We start from the raw sequence: 18,834 nt of genomic DNA, 5'->3' as shown, positions 1-18,834 counted from the left end.
AAAGAAATGTGTGACTTTTAGGAGTTTATTAAATAAAATTCCCATTATAAGTAAGTACACAGTCACCGTAACTGACATTTATTAGTATGTAACTTTTACTAAACCAAAAGTCTACCAAAATATCAAGTAAGAGAAAGGTTGACATTATGGATTACATTTGATGGAACTTCTAAAAACATTTTATTTATATTTAATTTCAGCCATCAACTCATTTTCCAAACCTGAAAGTTCACTGACCTCAAATTCAAAATTTTCAAATTGTTTAGAAATTATTTTTTAAATAATTGAAGAACATTTCAACACATTGTTATGAAATGCACAAATTTAAAAGGTTACATGGAGCAATAAAACACACATATATAACAACCCTGAAAATCCTTTATTTAAAACATCAAAATATTTAAAATGGGGATTTGACATAGTAAAATAAAATTCTTTCAAAATTCATCACTTTAAAGAAAATATACAATGGTGTGCATTATAACAAACAAAGTGGGAAATAAATCGAGGTCTGTCATCAATGGGAAGATTTGCATGTGTTCAAAATAGTCATAATTTTAAGTCAGACAGAACATGGGCCAGCGGGAGTGGTTCCTTAGTCTCTTCAGAGGCGTTTTAAGTTCCGCTTGCTTTGGGCACTCCCTGGGAGAACATCTTTGCTACCTCTCGCCTTTGCTGACCCTCTTCTACAGTCTTCAGACCCATGATAAGCGCACAGACATAACACACAAAAGTCAAAGCCGCAGGCCAGGCGGCTGCATAGCCCCCTTTTCTTGTGCGGCTGGTACTTAGCAGGGGATTGGCACCTCGGGCAAGGCTTTAAAGCTTCATCGGTAAACAGTGTCCTGGCAACCTGCAGGGGAAGCGGGCACACTCAGTCTTCTCGGGACTCACAGTCACTTCACTTCAAACTCTAGCTACTTCTAATAACTACATCCGTGCTCACCTTCACATACTGTTCCTGTCTACTCCGTAGGTGGGTGAGGGAAGAGCTTGCTACAGGCGTCAGAACATCCCCCCAAGGGGACAGAGTTGGAACCTGCTCACCACTGGGTGCCTGTGCCTGTGCCTGCACTGATCTTAAGGCCAAGCGACTCAGAAGGCGGAGCCGAGTGGCAGCATCCTGAACACGTAACACAGCGGCCCCCTGTGGAAAAGAAAGGAGAAACAACACTGCAAAATCACAGCAGCTTTCTGCCTGGCCCGGATGTAAAGTTTAGGAAAGGTTTATACCATCAGGACCTTCCCCTACATCATTTCTCTTTTTTGGGGGGGATGGGATGGAGTGGGGGTGGGGTCAGGCAGGGAACTTCTCACCTAAGTTTGGAGATGGGGAGGTGGTTCTGTGGGTAAAAGCACTAGCTAGTGGTGCAAGCCCAACAGCCTGGTGTGTTACATGGGAAGTGGGCACAGGAGAATCTCCTGCAAGTCTGTAGCACTGCAGCGTAATATAAGAGAGAGCCTGCACCAACAAGATGGAAGGCAAGAACCAGCTCCCCAAAGTTGCCCTGACCTCCACATTTGGACCCTGGCATGGTGATTGCTCTCTCTCTCTCTCTCTCTCTCTCTCTCTCTCTCTCTCTCTCTCTCTCTCAAAAAGCAATACATTTGGGGTTTCTGTTGATATGATCAATTACTTTTACATTTATTTATTTTTGGCAAACTTCTCTAAGGAATCAGATAGTATAAAGTATAGCATGTCACACTACAGGCTATTTAGTCGCAGCTGCTCAGTGCTGGGCTCACAAAGCAAGTGCAGACAGCAGAAATACCAAACAGGAGCTATTCCAGTAAAACTTACTTTGAGAAATACAGGTGACAGAAAGGACTTGGCCTACAAACTGCAGTTTGCAATCCATTTTAAAGCCAAAACTAAAAGGAGAAGTGGAGCAGAGTGGGTCTTTCCACAGCTTGCCATGGAATTCTTCACAAATTCTTACCTTACCCACACGCTGGACAAGTAATGGGCCTGCTGGCCTCATGGAACCCAATGTCTTTGGCTAGTTTTTACAAATATTTGGCTGGCTCTGATTCACTTTTACATTTGTTTTAAACAGTCTTGATATTTTTTTAAAGGAACAACATTTAAAAGGCATCTCTCATCTGAACTAGATTCCCACATTATTCAAATACCCAGTCAAGAAGCGTGTTAATATGCTTGTACACCTTAAAAGTATACAATGTCCTTTTGTCAATTATACCTCAGTATAGAAAAAATAATTAGAAAAGCATTTTCAGAAAATAATCTATACAGCCTTGTACTTTGTTAAGCAACCTGATGGGGAGAGTCTTTCTAAAGCACAGGCATGATGAGCCAACTGTCAAGATGAACCCACTGGATGGGCGTCTTCACCACTCTACTCTAACTGCTGTCTTGGCAGTCTCCCGAGCTGTAATTGACCCTAACAGAAAAGACGAAAACATGAGAAATTACAGTAGACTAAGTATAGGAAATGCAGTTAGTAGGTCATAAGAAGTGAAGCAGGTAACAGCTTAAAAATACAGGCACCAAGCCACTGTTTACTTAAACAGTGTTGAGCTGTGTTATTTAAACACAGCTGGACATACTGAACTCGTTAGAGGACTGTCTTTTATATGTTATCTCTATTGTTTGCAGCCTAGGCAAAAATCAAAGAAAAATCAAGAGCTCACTAAAGGAACACCCGCTAGATTCAGACACAATTGATGTCTACAGCACCAAACCAATCAAGGCGTCAGCTGCCGCAAATAAAGAAGAAACGGTTACTCCTTTGATAAGACATTCCTTATGTTTCTGGGGTTTGTTTGTTTTGTTTGAATGTCTAAGAGATGGATGGAGCAGCTGACAAAGGCACATGCCTATGCCTTCCAGTAGGCTTCAAAGCACGGGTCTCACGCTGTACAGCACTAGCTGGCCTCACTCCTGCTCTGTAGTTCAGGCTGCCCTCCAGCTCACAGAGACCCACTTACCTCTGCCACCTGGTGCACCTTTAGCACACTTAGCACCTTTCTGTGATACTCTACAATCTGAGGAAAACCACCAAATGATTTTGTTTTGAAATGTTTCTGTGGGGATTGGGTGCGACAGACAGACATTGGGACACACAGTGGGGCAGCGATAGAGCCATCAATGAATAATTCTGGGAGAAAATTACACAGGAAGATACGTATAATGGTATGCTGAGTGTGGCGGTGCATGTAGCATCTCAGCGTGAGAGGGACAGAACCAGGAGGATCAAGGAGTTCAAGGCCAGCCTGAGTTACATGACACTCTGTCTGAGGAGAGGGCTCAGTCAGTAAGGGGCTGGTGTGAGCACTAGGTTCTGAGTCTGGATCCCCAGCAGTCACATAAAGGCTGGCCAAAGTGGACAGGCCTGTAAGTGCAGCCCTGGCAGGGCAGACACAGCACGTCCCTGGAGCTCATGGGCCAGCAGACCTTAGCCAAGCCGCTGAGCCCCAGGTCCAGTGAAAATCCTATATGGCGAAAGTAAAGCAGAGGTCAATAGAGGGAAGGTACTGACACTGACCTCTGATCTCCACATGTGCAGCTCATGTACACACACGTGCACAAGCACACACACACACACACACACACACACACAAAACATGGCATGCTGATATACACCATAGTCCCAACATTCAAGAGGCAGAGAGGCAGGAAGACTGCCATGAGCTCAAAACTGGCCTTGTCTATCTATATACATAGTTTCAGGCCTTCACAGTAAGCCCCTTCCCAGAACAAAACAGAAAAGGTTAGTGATAGTGTATATGTTATTAATACTTGTTATAACCTCTGTGTGTCACACCTCAATCTGCTTCACCCATAAATGGTGATGGAACTATGGTCATACGACAGGAGAAATTGGGGGAACAAAATGCCCATGGGAGGAGATACAGAAACAAAGTGTGGAACAGAGACTGAAGGACAGGCCACCAGAGACTGCCCCACCTGCGGATCCATCCCATAAAGTCACCAAACCCAGGCACTGTTGTGGATGCCAACAAGTGCTTGCTGACAGGAGCCTGATATAGCTGTCTCCTGAGAGGCTCTGCCAGTGCCTGACAAATACAAAGGCAGATGCTTGTAGCCAATGATTGGACTGAGCACAGGGTCCTCAATGGAGGAGTTAGAGAAAGGACTGAAGGAGCTGAAGGGGTTTATAGCCCCATAGGAAGAACAACAATGTTAACCAACCAGACCTCCCCAGAGGTCCCAGGGACTAAACCACCAACCAAAGACTACACATGGAGGGACCCATGGCTCCAGCTACATATGTAGCAGAGGATGGCCTAGTCAGTCATCAATGGGAGGAGAGGCCCTTGGTCCTCTGAAGGCTCAATGCCCCAGTGTAGGGGAATGCCAGGGCCGGGAAGCAGAAGTGGGTAGGTTGTTGAGCAGGAGGAAGGGGAGGAGAAATCAGTCCAGGGGAGGGCAGTACACCGTGGTGCTAGGGTGGAGGCTGGAGAAGTCACAGAGCCCTCCCAGGTAAAACAAGTATGGGCTGGGCACAGTGGTGCATGCTTTTAATCCCAGTGCTTGGGGCAGAGGTAGGTAGAGGCCAGCCTGGTCTACAGAACCAGTTCCAGGACAGACAGGGCTACATAGAGAAATCCTGTGTCAAAAAATAAAAAGTAAATAACACGTCAGTCTAGCACATTACCTAGAAACATAAGAAAGAGTAGAGACCAGAAGCCTGCTGTGGCGGCTCATACCTGTAATCCTAGTACTCAGGACGATGAGGCAGGAGGACTACCACTAGCTTGAGAACATCCTGGGCTACACAGTGAGCTCCAAGAGAGCCTCGGCATACAGAGTCAGACCCTGTCTAAAAAAGCAAAGGACAGGGCAGGGGGACTCGGCACTCTGTTATAAACCTCATAACCCAATTTTATTTCTGAAGTTTGTAGTATTTTGAAGGAGCTTTAAAAGCAAACTAAAATAAGGAAAAAATGTAGGAAGCCAGATTGAAAGACAGGAGCAATCGCTCCTGTAGTCCCAGTTCCTGGGAGGCAGAGACAGCTCTATGGCAGCTTGAGCTCCATAGTGAGGCTCAGTAAAGACGTGCAGAGAGGCATGCATCATCTTCTCACTGACATTTACTTATGTACTGTGTGGGGTCAAGCATCTGCCACTGTGTGTGTGTGGTGTCAGAGAGGCCAAGCTCAAGACATCAGGCTTGTCAGAAAGGCCTGTAGCCACCAAACCATCCTACCTACCTCCAAGATGGCTGCTGTTGTGGAAGGTTTCTTCTCTCCTTCTCCTCTCTTCCTCATCTTCTTCATCTCCTCCTCCTCTTCTTCTATTTTTCTTCTCCATCTTTGTTTGATTGGTTGGTTAGGGTTTTTTTGATACAGGGTTTCTCTGTTTAACAAGCACTGGTTGTTTTGGAACTTGCTCTGTAGACCAGGCTGGCCTTGAACTTTCAGAGATCTGCCTGCCTTTGCCTCTTGAGTGCTGGGATTAAAGTCATGTGCTGCCACCAGTCAGCTAGTTTTCTTTTTCTTTTTAATGATAGTAAGGATATGAGGATCAAACATTTCATCTGGAATTACCAGGTGGGTTGCCAACACAACCAAGATTCTTGCTTAGAGAAGTTAAGCAGAAAATGGAGTAATAAAGTTTATAATTTAAATATTAGTAGGTACTGGTTTGAAATTTTTGTTTTGCTTTGTTTGAGACAGGTCTCGCTGTGTAGTCTTGGCTGACCTGTGACTCACTGTGTAGAACAAACTGATTATTACCACGGAGATCCTCCTGCCTCTGCCTCCCAAGTGCATGCCACCAACACGCAGCTGTTTCACACTAGTTATAAAGTTCGCCGGCATAGATAGGGCAACCCTCTTTTTAAAAACTCTCCATGGGGCCCAGAAAGACGGCTCAGTGAGGTAAGGTGCTTACCAGCAAGGCTGGCCACCTGACCTGAGTCTGAACTCTCGTCTTCTGTCCTTCCCAGGACCCACAAGTAGACAGGAATGAGCCAACTCCTGTGATTTGATGTCACACATATGTGTGCTGTGGCAAGGAGAACATGCACACTTGCATACTTGCACACACACACACCCAGGAATGTAGCAAACAGTTGTGTTGATGCCCACGGAAGGTCTAAAGTTGAATCTGTCACCAAATATAGCTGCTGCCATTTTCCATTTCACACAATGCTGTGTGTTTGTGAAAAACGTTCTGTAAGACTCGCCTATCAGGTCAAAGGACAAGTTATGACACTCCTCAATCTTCCCAGAGCGCCCCCTGCAGGCCTCAGCAGACACTGTTTCTCTGCCTAGCTGACCTTGTTCCAGGCTCAGCAGGGTCTTCTTTTGGTTCCCAAGTATTTGCTCAACCATCCTTTTAAATGTCAAGTAGAATGTGCGAGTCTCTTAGCACACCTATGTTGTTGTCACCTCTCCAGCTCTATCACCCCAGCACAGGATCCAAGCAGCAAGGGTCATGACAGAAATGTCTATCCTTGTAATATGAGCAATATTCACTTACTGGGTTTTTTTAAATGCTACCAGGGTATCTAATTATGAAGAGGTTCTAGCAAGTCATTGGTATTCAAATGTGTCAACAAGCCACCATGCAAACAGCTTGACCATCTGCTAAACTCTATGGACCACATGGGGATAGCTTAGAAAAAGTAGCACTTACAAGGGAATGTTTGCTAAGTGGAAACTATTAAAAAGATAAAACCCAGCACTCGGTGCTCAGTGACATGGAGCCACTAGATACAAACCCGCTCAAAGCAGCACGGTCCACATTACCTGAGCACTTGCTTTCAGCTGTATGATATAAAGTTTCCTCCTCCTGTTTGCCTTTTTATCCTGAGCCACAATTTCACGCCAGTTTCTGCTGACGTTCCAAGCACTACAACAAACAGGTCAGTCTGTTATTGTATGTTCTTCAAAAGGTTAAAATTTTCTTATAAGGAACCAATAATAAAAATGATCTTAAACATTTGGACAGTAAGCTTAAGCTTTAAATTACATTACAGTACGATTTAACCAGCTCCTTGTTTCATACTAACTTACCACATGAAAGATTCCTATTAAAAACTAAGTACACAGGGGCATTATCTTGTTAGATCACTATTCCATGTGTGTTCACTTAATTAAAAAATATTTCTCTGGTGGGTGTTGGGAGGAGAGGAAGGCGCACGCATGCTATGGTTCTGAGTGGAGGTCAGGGGACAACTTATGGAGTTGGCCTCTCTTCCCCACCACATGGGACGTGGGGGTGAGCCATGTGGGCAACCCTGTAAGTGCTCACTTAAGGCACCATGAGCCATGGGTAGTGTTCATAACCCGAGCACTGGGGAAAATGGGGTAGAAGGGCTGCCATGACTTCACGCCCATCTGGGGCTACGTTGAGATCCTGTTGCAAAAATTGCAGCAACGGCAAAAAAATAATAAAGCAACCATGAGCCACTTTAGTATGAATCATTGATCTCCCCTATTCGCCTGTGTAGCAAATCTCTGTCACTTTTGGCCAAATAAACCTAGAGATGACCCTTCACTGGGAACACTGAGTGCCAAATCGTAGGTACGGCTGTGCACAGCACCCTATTTAGTGAAATGGGGTTCTAGTTCCAATCCTCAGGGAAATCCTCCTGACAACAGGACCCCTATTGTATTCACAAAGTCCATGGGCAGAGGGGCAGCTTGAGAACAGCTGCAGCTGAGACTCCCAACTTCTCAACAGCTTCATAATGAGACTAAGCTGATAATCTGGTCTTCATTGTTTTAACTTAGCAAGCCAGTAAATCACAGGCTCGAACAAAGGCGGCCCTCACTGCTTTATGTCAGCATGGCCAGTGCAGGTGCCACTACCTCTCAGCGTCAGTCTATGTCCTTTACATCACACAGGGGTGGGGAGAAGCCACCCATTCAAAGGGAAGGCAAGCCGGGAGTTGGCTCAGTAGATAAACTCAAGTGTCACACCAGCCTGGAAACCTGAGCTGGGTCACATATAAAGGTGGAAGGAGAGAACTGGCTTCACAAAGTTGTCCTTTGACCTCCACACGCCCCCCCCCTCACACACACACACACACACACACACACGCAAGTTTGGCAGAAATCATTGAAATATGACCGGTAGCAATGGCTCACATAAGCAACCACTCCAAATTGTCCACGAACATTCTGACTCTCTGGTACTGAAATACTCTAATGTAGTGAGAATTTTTGAACTTTGGTTTGTTTTATAAGGACGTGTTCATTGTAATCCCAGATGTAGGATATGGGGCTGCTCCAGGCTTCCACAGCAGCTCACGATGTGCCCCATGCTCTAGCAGAGGTGCGATTTCTGCCAGCAGCAGATAGTTTCTGAGTTTCTGCGATTGTATGATGTTTGGAATTCTGGGAATTTTTCAGAGGGTATATAAGTGTTAGAGCCATGATAGGTGGGATTGGTGGTTGGTTGTCATTTGGGGGGGGTCCGTTGTGGTTTGTTGGTAGTCATACTCTAAGAACAAACAACAAGAAATTAGATTCAAGAATCTCTCTGTCTCTGTCTCTCTGTCTCTCTCCCATCTCTATCCTCCTTTCTCTTCTATCCGGTGATGGGGGAGGGGTGGGAAAAGGAAGAACTCACAAAGTAGTGAAGGTCAGCTCCACCCCAACACATAAAACATTCCTGTATTCAGCCATGGGTTTTTTGTTTTTGACAACTTAGGATTTGAACATCTTTGAACAGCAAACACGGTCACACATACATGTGCACCCCAAGTGTACTCTGGAAAGTGGCAGGACCTTAAGAGTTTTTATGAAGATATTGGAGGAAAGGTCAGAGAACCCAGTGGGGTAGACATCACCTAGTCCTGACTGCTGGGAGGTGACAATTTACCTAGGGATGTTTCTCCATGTGCAAATTACACAGAGACACGGATACCTCAAAAGACTTCCATCTGCAAATGCTACAACTTTCTACAATAGCCTAGAACGTGTGAGGCAAAGACAGGCTTTGGGAGCAACAGCAAGGATATAACCCACCCTTGCCATCTTCCCTATCAAGAAAGAGAGTCACAGGTAGCAAGCTAGCTCAACAAGGTAAGAAACTTGCCACCAAACATAAAGACTCAAGTCCTGGGAGGAGAGACCTGATGTGTGCAAGTTGTCCTTTGCCCTCAACATGTGCCACACATGCATGCATGCACATATGTGCTATAGTTGCAAGTTGTCCTCTGACCTCCACATGTGCCACACATGCATGCACACACGTGCTATAGTTATAATATTTTTTAAAAAGGGTCACTGAGTCTTGCATGGCCTCCTCTAGCAATCATCTGTCTCATATGGCTTCTGTTCTCCCAGGCACGACGATTTCAGGGCCCTGCCTTGTGGTAACCATGAAGCCCTCCCACACGCCTGCATGCAGTCTGGTTTGTATAGCCTGTGTCATCCAGATCTGCAGTCTCCATTCCCAAACCTCTGCCTCTCTCTGCAATCAATCCTGCAGTAGCATGGACTCTACACATATCTGTGGACACACGTTCTTCAGTTTCTAATCCCTAAAAACAATTATCTTCCTCTCCTGTAACAACCAAGATGAAACAAGGCATCTACACAGAGCCCCTGAAGACCAATTCTTAAATGAAAGCTAGCTATTTTTCTGAGAGTCTAGAATTTGGACTAAATAATAATATCCATTATTTGTGAGAGTTTCTCAGTTACTATAATTGTTGCTCTTATTTCTGATCAAATATCATGACCTTAAAACAATTTGCATCTGGCAATGGGATGTGGACCTTTTAAATAAAACATTTAAAAATCTGTGGAATAAATCGGCATGGTAGCACACACCTTGAAATCCTAGAACCTGAAAGATGGAAAATCAGCTCAAGGTCACCCTGAACCTTATAGTGAGTACAAGGCTAGCCTGGGCTATGTAAGAGCCTGTGTCTGCCTGTATGTCTGTCCACCTCCCCCCACCCCCCGCCCACACACACACTCACGGTAGTGAGGACTGGTAAAGTAAATGTAAGAAGGAAGACCTGCGTTTTGATTCATTATCCACATAAAAGGCTCAGCACTCACTCGCAATGCCAGTGAATCGCAGTGTGGGGAAGTGGAGGCAGGAAGGAGGCCTCCTGGCCTTGTCTCAGAAAGTAAGGCAATTAAAAAAAACCACACAAACACATGCACACACACAAAGCCACCATGACCACCACCAACAACAACAAGAAGCAATTTTGAAATAAAGCCTGGCATTTTGATTTTTTTCTTCTGACCTTGGATCTAAGCAATCCTTCTCCCTCAGCTTCTCAAGTACCTGAGATCACAAGCTGTCCCATCAGAGATTACAGGCCTAGCCTATCCCATCAGGGATCACAGGGCTACTAGGGAGGTCATTTAAGCTTCCTCTGATATAGTGTAAGACAACCGAAGACAGAAACACAACAAAACACCAATTTAAAAAATGATAAAAGTTTTCTTTCATGAGCCACTTTTATTCCTTACCTGTATAAACTCTCCGAAGTCAAGGACTCTAAAACCATAGCTAAGATGTGCTTCAAGTTTCTATACTGTAATTCTGTCAGGATATCCAGCTGTTCTATGCCCATCTTCTTGCCAATCAGTCCTGCGAGAACACGCTGCAGTCTGGCAATTTTCCCCTCGTCCCTGTCCTCAAAGAATTCCCGGTCATCTTCCTGCTGAGATCGTTTCCTTTTGCTTTTCATAAAGAGCTCCTGCACCAACTGCAGGGCTGGAGTATTTGTTAAGTCCTTAAAGCTTAAAGCCAAGTTCTCACGCTTCTCCTCAGAGCCTTGCTGACTCTCCAAGACACCCGAATCAGAGTTGGGATGGACCGTCTGCATTTCATCCTCGGACTGGGAGCCTTGCTCCTGGAGAGTGGACAGTCTTCTCAACCTCCCAAAATGCTTTGGCTTTTTTACCTGGTCCCCAACTTTGGGAGTCACCCTATGTTTTTGAAGCAGTTCTTGAAATGAGCCCTCTTGGTCAGAGAGGAAATCTTCTGATTTGTCCCAGCTAAGTGAGCAAAAGCCACTGTCTTCAGGTGTTGAAAGACTGTCTCTTACCTCTCCTGAAGAATCAAGGGTTTGGTTCCCATTAAATTTGATTTTTGCTATGAGACTGCTTACTGGAGTTACAGATGTGGTCACATCTGCTCCATAGGTTGTTTGGCTACCACAGGAGCCCAGAAGTTCAGGACAGGTACTCTCATCACTAACACTTAGACTACTGTCACTAAAGTGTGTGACAGAATCTTTAAAATCAGTGCCTTCAATTGGAGACAGACATTCCACTTCAAACAAGCCACAGTTGTCTTTGGAATCTTCAATGGTGGAAGTCTTGTGCTGAGAAAAAAGTAACCTTGAGTTCTGACTGCTGGAAGCCGCATCCTCTGTTTTGATCGTGCTGGTAACTAATGGGCTGAAGTTGTCTTCTTTTGGGAAACCTGAAGTGCTACCTGGCAAATGTTTTTCTAGGCTAAGACCTTGGCTTATGTTACTTTCCAGAGATCTGCTTTGTGAATCAGAATCCCCCTTCAGAAGAGGGAAAGATAAGTCTAGCTGCCTGCGTAATGTGCACTTTTTCCTTCTGAGTTTAGGAGTCTCACAAAGTTCTGGGCTTTTATCCTTTTCCTTCCTTAGGGACACAGACTTCATTATTTGACTGGGAGATACTGCAGAATTGGAGGAACCTAAACTTGGAGTTTCAGGATGCTCACAGGTTAGCATAGGCTCTTCTTCTTTCTTATTAAGGCTGCAAGATTCTGACAGCTCGTGATGGCCCCTATATTTAAAGGAGGATGTGGAACAAAAGTCTATGAGGCTGAGACCCTTGACAGTGACAGCAGAGGAGTCCATATTGCTTCCTGCTCTGTGGCTGGCTGAGTGCCTTTGGGATATCTTCAAGTTCTCTGTTTTTACAAAGTAGATACAAGTTTATTCTTCCTTTGTGATGTGCAGCCAAGCAACTTATAACAAAATATATAATTTGTGTTACATATAGATAATAGGAAATTATATGATTTTTTTCAAGTTACTTAAAAACAAATTTTCATAATAAACTGTCCTAAATTTCCTACTTAAAACACCACCTTGCTATAAACTGTATTATATTCTGATTACTTGACAACCATAGGCAAAGCACCATGCACAAATATTTACTTGAACTATTCTTAACAAAAACATACCAGCCCTATTCTCAGATTATTTTGTTACTGTATGATTTTAATTAGCGAGTGTGTATTCGGTTGCAACATTCTAATGTCTCTGTGTTCAGTTATTTCCTTTCAAAGCTCACTAGGTGAGGCTGGGGCTGCAGCTCAGAAGTTAAGAGCTTTTGCACTGCTCTCACCAGATACCCAGGCTCGGTTCCCAGCTCACAGTGGCCTGCGACTCTAGGCTCCACCTGCCCTCTTTTATGGGCATCCTCATGTTCAATAGTGCCTCTATGTATGTCTCTATGGGCACTGCACTCATGCACATACACAGACATACATAATTAAAAATAAATCAGAAAAAACACTGTTTTTTTCTTTTTAACATTTATTTGTGGGTGACACACATGCAAACATAGCATGCCATAGAAGTCATTTCTCTCTTTCGGCCACATGGACTTAGACATGTATGGTATGTAAGTTAAATATGTAGTTTAAATATTACAAAATAACCTGCTACAAAAAACACAAGATCCGAGGCTCACTACTATAAAGCAAAGTGATTTTTAAGCCTCTTCCGCGTTGGGGCAGTTTTGACTTCTGATCCCCTGTACTTATGACTAACTTCTGAACATGCCTGGGAGGACAAGATGATTAAGCTTTGCTTTCTACAAATTGCTCCAAATAGTAAGTTACAATGTTTCCTCTCATAAATCACTTTCTCCTGAAAAACTATTGATTCAATCAATTTGCGAAAGTTAGAGCATGTGCTTTTACTGTATTGTACTGAATTTTATTCCATGTGGCCGTCTGAAAGTGACCTGTTCTGCCACTTCACCACTAGGTGCCTCACCAGCATAGGATTTGGGAAATGGAAGCTAAAAACCGTTGGGAATAAAGTAGGAGCCCAGATACACGCTCCCTCCTTGGGAAAACCAGAGGCTCTGTCGCTGCTTTCATCCTCATCTTGCCTATACACCAAAATGTCTGCTTCAAATTTTGAAAATTATTCATGCAACCACAGGCTGATGAATCAAACAATCCTTTTGATTGGGGGAGGGGGGGAGACTTACGCCCAATACAAGTCAGAGAACTGCTTCGTTAAACCGATGCCCTCATTAAAGTGGAATATCTTACCACCAGTCAACCTTGAGTTCTTAAGACATGTCAAAGTAAGGTAGGCTTCCAAACAACAAAGTCTGTCATCTTTGCCTTTAAAGTTCATGCCGAGGTACCACCACTTAAGAGAAAAACCTCAACAATTAACGGAGCCCGGGGCAGCGGCGGCGTGCTGGGAAGGTCAAGTCGCTCGGAATCTCTCCGCCCCGCAGCAGCCGCACTCTCCGGCCTCTCTCCAGCCAGTCTTGGACCTGGGGGAATCTCCGGACTAGAGACCGGAGCTGCCCCCCCACCGGAGCTGCCGAGCCGTCTGCTGCGGGCGGGACTAACGGTCGTCACCCGGACTTGCGGGCGGGCGTGCGGGCGGGAGACGCCCCTGGGAGGAGGGCGGAGCGGCTGCGGGCGGGCGCACCTGGGCCGCACCGCCCACCTGAGCCCGGAGCCTCGGCCAAGCCCGCCCCTGCCACCCTTCCCCGCCCAGGGCACCACCCTCCCCACCTTCCGTCTGAGCGCTCGCCCCGCCTCCCCGCCCTCATCCCTTCGCAGCTCCGCCCTGCTCCATCCAGCTTTCTGCCTGTCCCTGCAACTCTGCGTGCGCCCAGGCTGGAGGGACGCATCAGTTAGAAAACCTGCAGTGCCAGGCATCATCCCTGGAAGTGTTTCGCCCGATGTTCAAAGTCAAAGCATCCTATCAACAGCTTTGGATAGTAAAGGCGTAAATACTTACAGCATAAGAACGGAAAGGTTGACTTCCTAACTATTTGATTTGGGGGTAGGAGAGTGGCAGTGGTCCCTGGGAGTCTACTTGAACTTGTTAGGTAGCCAAGACTGTCCTGGAACTCCTGATCTTCCTGCCTTCATCTTCCAATGGCTAGGATTACAGGTGTGCCCCAATAAACCCAGCAAGACTATCTCTCACACACATACACATACACACACACACACACAAAGACAAAGCACACTCCCCAATTTTGTTTTGTTTTGTGTGTGTGTGTGTGTGTGTGTGTGTGTGTTTAAGACCGTGTCACATGAAGTCCAGGCTGGACTTGAACTCCTGGTCCTCCTCATTCCACCTTCCAAGTTCTGGCGTGTGCCACCACACCTGGATAATGATTTTTTTAAAAATAGTTTATGATTTTGCCCTCGTTTCTACAGTGAACAAAAATATAAATTTTGTGAATAGACAAAAAAAAAAAAAGTTGTCACACTTCTATAGTCTGTGCAGTCAGGAGGAAGAGGATCTCCATAGAGACCAGCCGTGTCTACATACCAAGTTTCAGGTCAGCCTAAGCTACATAGTCACTGACTTGAAAAAACAAAACAAACAAAAAACCCAACAAAAGAAAAGTTATGAATAAATGAGTGACTGTGTTTATTGTTTTCAGCCATTCCTTTTTAGGGATCAGAAACAGCCAAAAACCTACCACACCAAATACATTTAAAGTCTTGGCTTTCATTCAGTGTTCCGAGAATGCACAGCCTGACCCCCATCGCCTGTCTAGCTGGTCTTCTCTGAGCAGAGACTCTTTTCTTCCTGGGACCACTGCAACAAGACATTCCACCTAGGCAGTGTTCATAGTTTATCTTCTCCAGGTTGACACAGCTCTCAATCAGAACCTCAGCTGCTACCTTTAAGCTAGTAACAGCCACTACCCTCTTCTCTGAGGATGCTCCTTAGGCGTTGACAAATAGGCTTAAAATACCCAATCTCGAATAGTAAGCTCAAGCTACATGCTATTCATGGAAAGATGAACAGGGCACCGTTTCTTAATGAGGCTTGTTTGTAAACAGGTGAGAGTGCCCTCACTTCCTAGGGCACTGGGCAGGTGCTAACCATTAAAGCCAGATAGAATTTGACAGCTCAGCTGATAAGGGCACTTGCTACTCTTTCAAAGGACCCGAGTTTTATTCCCAGCACCCTTATCACACTGCTTACAACTGCCCAGAACTGCAACTTTGGGATCTCACACCCTTTTCTGACCTCTGCAGGCACTCGCACACACATGGCATATACTCAAAAAGATACACATTTTAAAATGTTTACAACCACTGTGTTTGTGTAAGCTCTGATAGTGAGCACTCCTCATGTTCATTTTCCTGTAGATAAAGACTCCTAAGGAGGGGGTTTGACTCCCTGGTTAGAAGCTACTGCACTCTTCCTTGCTGCCCTGATAGGGCTGTCACATCCACATCTTCACAATCACCTCATCCAGTACCATTTCTTGTTTTTTGTTTTTTCTCTGCACTTTTTGCTATCCCAAGCCTTAGTTTGAGGTCACTCTCATTGACCCTCAAACCACTTCCATTTAAGCCAGTGGAGTAGTGCCCCCGCCCCAGGGACCTAACAGAGACTCCTTTGGGTCTAAACGCGTAATACTGTGTTGGCATTACATACCCTTCCTCTGGCTATATGAGCAGGGCATTTGATTTTATTTGGTGAGATGCCTAGGAAACACTCTGTTACGATGCACCCCTGCTCTTGTAATGGGAAAAAGTCAATAAAAGTCTTCTTGCCTGCTTCTAACTTTTACTCATTTATTTATATATTTTTTAGATTGTGTGTGTGTGTGTGTGTGTGTGTGTGTGTGGTGTGCTCTCGAGAGCATAGGACAGTCATAGTAAAACCTAACAGTGTCTGTTCTCTTTTGATTGTGTGGATTGCAAAGACTAAGCTTGGCTTCTTAGGCCTGGTGACAAGCACCTGTAGCTACTGAGCCATCCCTTGCCTGCTTTGAGGAATGCAGCTGATAGGAGGAAATTGATATGCAGCAAGAAGCAGCAGAGATGGCCGAGCAGCTAAGCAGCATGGCAAGGTGGCTGGCTGCTTGGCAGCTAGAGAAGGCTCAGCTGAAGATTTTCAGAGCACAGCAGGGGCAGGACAATATGAGTGGGAGGTAGAGAGGATGAGGAGAGGCTGGAAGGATACAGTAGGGCTGTGCAGGCCCTGGTGGCTGAAGAGTTCTAGAGAGCTGTCAGGATTTTAGGGCAAGGATCTCAGATACCTGGATCCTGAGAATCGTAGCTCACCCGTTGGGGGCTAAGGAGTCCAGACTTCCACATCCTGCAACCAAGTCGAATATTTGTGGAGCTTATTGATGGCCATAGAGCAAAGGGTGAGGCTAAGCAAGGCCTGTAGGAGAACTAACACTAGATGGTGCCACTTGCTGCTCTTCCTGGTCTGCAGCTGTTGCTCAAATCTGCTCAGAAAGCAAAGCAGCAAAGGCCAGCCCTTGACAAGCTGGTCTGTCTTTGCTGCTTATAGTTTCTATCTGGGTAGAGTAAGAAGATCCCAGCCATCTGACTGGTAACACTGGTACAGGACAGGGCAATACTGTAATGGAGTATCAACAGTGGCACAAAGGAACATCTAACCCACTGGAGGAGAGATACAGTGCTGACCTGTAAGCACCATAAGGTGAAGTGGATTTTGTTGGGTGCGTAGCAATGGGAGGGCAGACAACAGGGAACCCTGAACTAAACATGCAAGGACAGGAAATGTTAGGCACAGTAGAAAAGCTGTCAATCACTCGTTACAGACATTATTGTCCCTACTCCTTTCCCCTGGGGCTCTCAGGGATCTGAGTGATGCTGATGGCATGTTTCAGGGTGAGTGTGACAAACTGCTGAAGGGGCATTTCCCCTGTATATGCTCTTCTAAAATTCAGTGTTATCTCGATGGGGATGGAGCTCGGTTGGTAGAGTGCCTAGCATGTATGAAGTGTTGGGGTTAACATAAGCCTGGCATGGTGACAACGTGGTTGCAATCTCAGCATCTGGGAATTGGAGGCAAAGGGACCAGAAGTTTGAGGATATCAGCTAGATATATTTGAGGTCAGTTTAGGATGAATGAGCGTCCCACTCAAATCAATATGGTGATACTTACCTGGCTGGCTGATCCTCTTACCTGGCAGAGGAGTTGCTATAATCATGGAGATAGTTTTCCCAGGATGAGCCTCATCCTCTCCATTCCAGATGTGCTGACACCAGCAATTTCCCCAAATGTGGGAAACTAAACTGCACAATTCATGGTGGTGGGCTGCATTCACACTTTCCTTTGAAATATAAAGAACGTAATTTACTTATTTTATCTCCCCACACCAATGTAAACAGGGAAGAGCATTTTGCATATGGCTGAAAATAATCACACAATTACTGTATTGTCATGCTTTCGAATTTAAAGACATTTATTTTTCAGGAGACATTTTATTAAACGTGAGGGGGGAAGCATACGAGAAGCAGGCGTGGTAGCTCTTTTATTTCCCAGAATGTAGGAGGTGGAGGCAGAAGGATGAGAAACACAAAGCCATTCTTGGATACATAGCAAGTTTTAGGGCAGTGCCCTTACCCACTGATCCATCTTGCTGGTCCTGTCTTTTGCTTATCTACCACAGTTTTTTGCTTCTTTGCTTCCTTTTCTTGGATCAAGCTCCCATGATAGAATTCTAAAACTTACTTGATTCCCGTGAGGTCTAGTTTTCTTTGGGGGCCTATTCAATAAAACATAATGAATTTTCCTCAATGACTTTGACATCCAAGCTATTCAGAAATTATCATCAAGCATGAAAGAAATCCAGAGATTCAAGGAAAAAAAATGGCAACTTGTTTCATCATAACCATTTTATAAAGGGGTAAAGGCCTCAGGATGGCATCAGCCTTCACTGGGAGAGCAATACAGTGATTTCTGCCATGTGGTGAATGCTCACAGAGTTAGCTCCATGTTATCTTTGATAATGGGTATGTCGTATGGTGATTCTCCAGTTACTTACTGCTAATAGAAAAGGGGTGGGCATTAGCACCAGTATGAACTCTTATAGAAATATTGGCTCTTCACTGTGGCTAGGCATTACATCACCATCCTGTAGAGTCCCAGGGTACATTTATCATCTACACGCGATGATCCATTCTAACCTTCACACATGTTTTGTAATCGAAAATTTGGTACTTGAACAGATCTAGAATCTAGCAAAAAGTTATGCTTAATGGTATACACTCATTAGCACTGGGAGACAGGAGGATCTGTGAATTCCAGGCTAGCCTAGGCTACATAGTAAGACTTTATGAGAAAAAACAAAAAACAAAAAGCAAGAGCTGAAGAGGCAGCTCAGCATTTAAGAGCACTTGCTGTTCTTGCAGAGGACCGAGTTCAGTTCTCAACAGCTAGGTATGGCAGCTTATAACAGTCTGTAATTCCAGTCTAGGGGATCCAACTATCTCTTCTGATCTCGACTGGCATCCACACATAACTCAAGTCACAATAAATCTTCAAATCCGAGATGTCTTGCAGTATGAAGTCCTCTTACGATACCTATGGGCTTAACCTAGTGTCATTGTACGGATGTCTAGTGTGCACACTTGTTTACCTCTTCCTGCTTGTCGAGAAGGGGTACTTTGTAACATGGCTGCCGGTCAAAATACGCCGTTAGTCTGGATGTAGAGGAAGAAGCTGGAAAGTACTGTTTTTCTGATTTCCTTTTGAAAGAAATTATCACTGTGAGCCCATGCATGCTAAACAAGCATTTTATTACTGAATTAAGCCAGCAATTCTAAAAAACAAACAAACAAATTTAATTGTCATCTAGGAAGACTGGAATTTCTCAAGATGGTCTGTGAATATC

General features: G+C 44.9%; 1 protein-coding gene across 1 annotated transcript; it reads right to left on the bottom strand.

The window, feature by feature from the left end:
• Positions 1-348: 348 nt before the first annotated feature.
• On the bottom strand, positions 349-13,491 carry Fbxo43 (F-box protein 43). The gene is made up of 5 exons (XM_021183684.2): positions 13,238-13,491; positions 10,432-11,857; positions 6,739-6,841; positions 947-1,147; positions 349-853 (listed from the first exon to the last, which is right to left on the bottom strand). Exons 1-5 carry the CDS (start codon positions 13,323-13,325, stop codon positions 605-607), a joined length of 2,067 nt encoding a protein of 688 aa, XP_021039343.1. The 5' UTR covers positions 13,326-13,491; the 3' UTR covers positions 349-604.
• Between the last annotated feature and the right edge of the window lie 5,343 nt (positions 13,492-18,834).

This window comes from Mus caroli, unplaced genomic scaffold (genome assembly GCF_978045245.1).
Source record: "Mus caroli unplaced genomic scaffold, Mus_caroli_1 scaffold_16, whole genome shotgun sequence".
Lineage (NCBI taxonomy): Eukaryota > Metazoa > Chordata > Mammalia > Rodentia > Muridae > Mus > Mus caroli.
The sequence above is the reverse complement of the archived record's forward strand: the minus strand, read 5'-3'. Positions and strand labels throughout refer to the sequence as shown.

Excerpts from the sequence above, each read along its gene's own strand:
- Fbxo43 (XM_021183684.2), bottom strand. The coding sequence starts at position 13,325 with ATGAACTTTAAAGGCAAAGATGACAGACTTTGTTGTTTGGAAGCCTAC. Across the intron at positions 11,858-13,237 it reads GAACTCAAGGTTGACTGGTG|AGAACTTGAAGATATCCCAA; the intron begins GTAAGATATTCC and ends TTGTAAAAACAG. Across the intron at positions 1,148-6,738 it reads AGCTGAAAGCAAGTGCTCAG|GGGGCCGCTGTGTTACGTGT; the intron begins GTAATGTGGACC and ends TCTTTTCCACAG.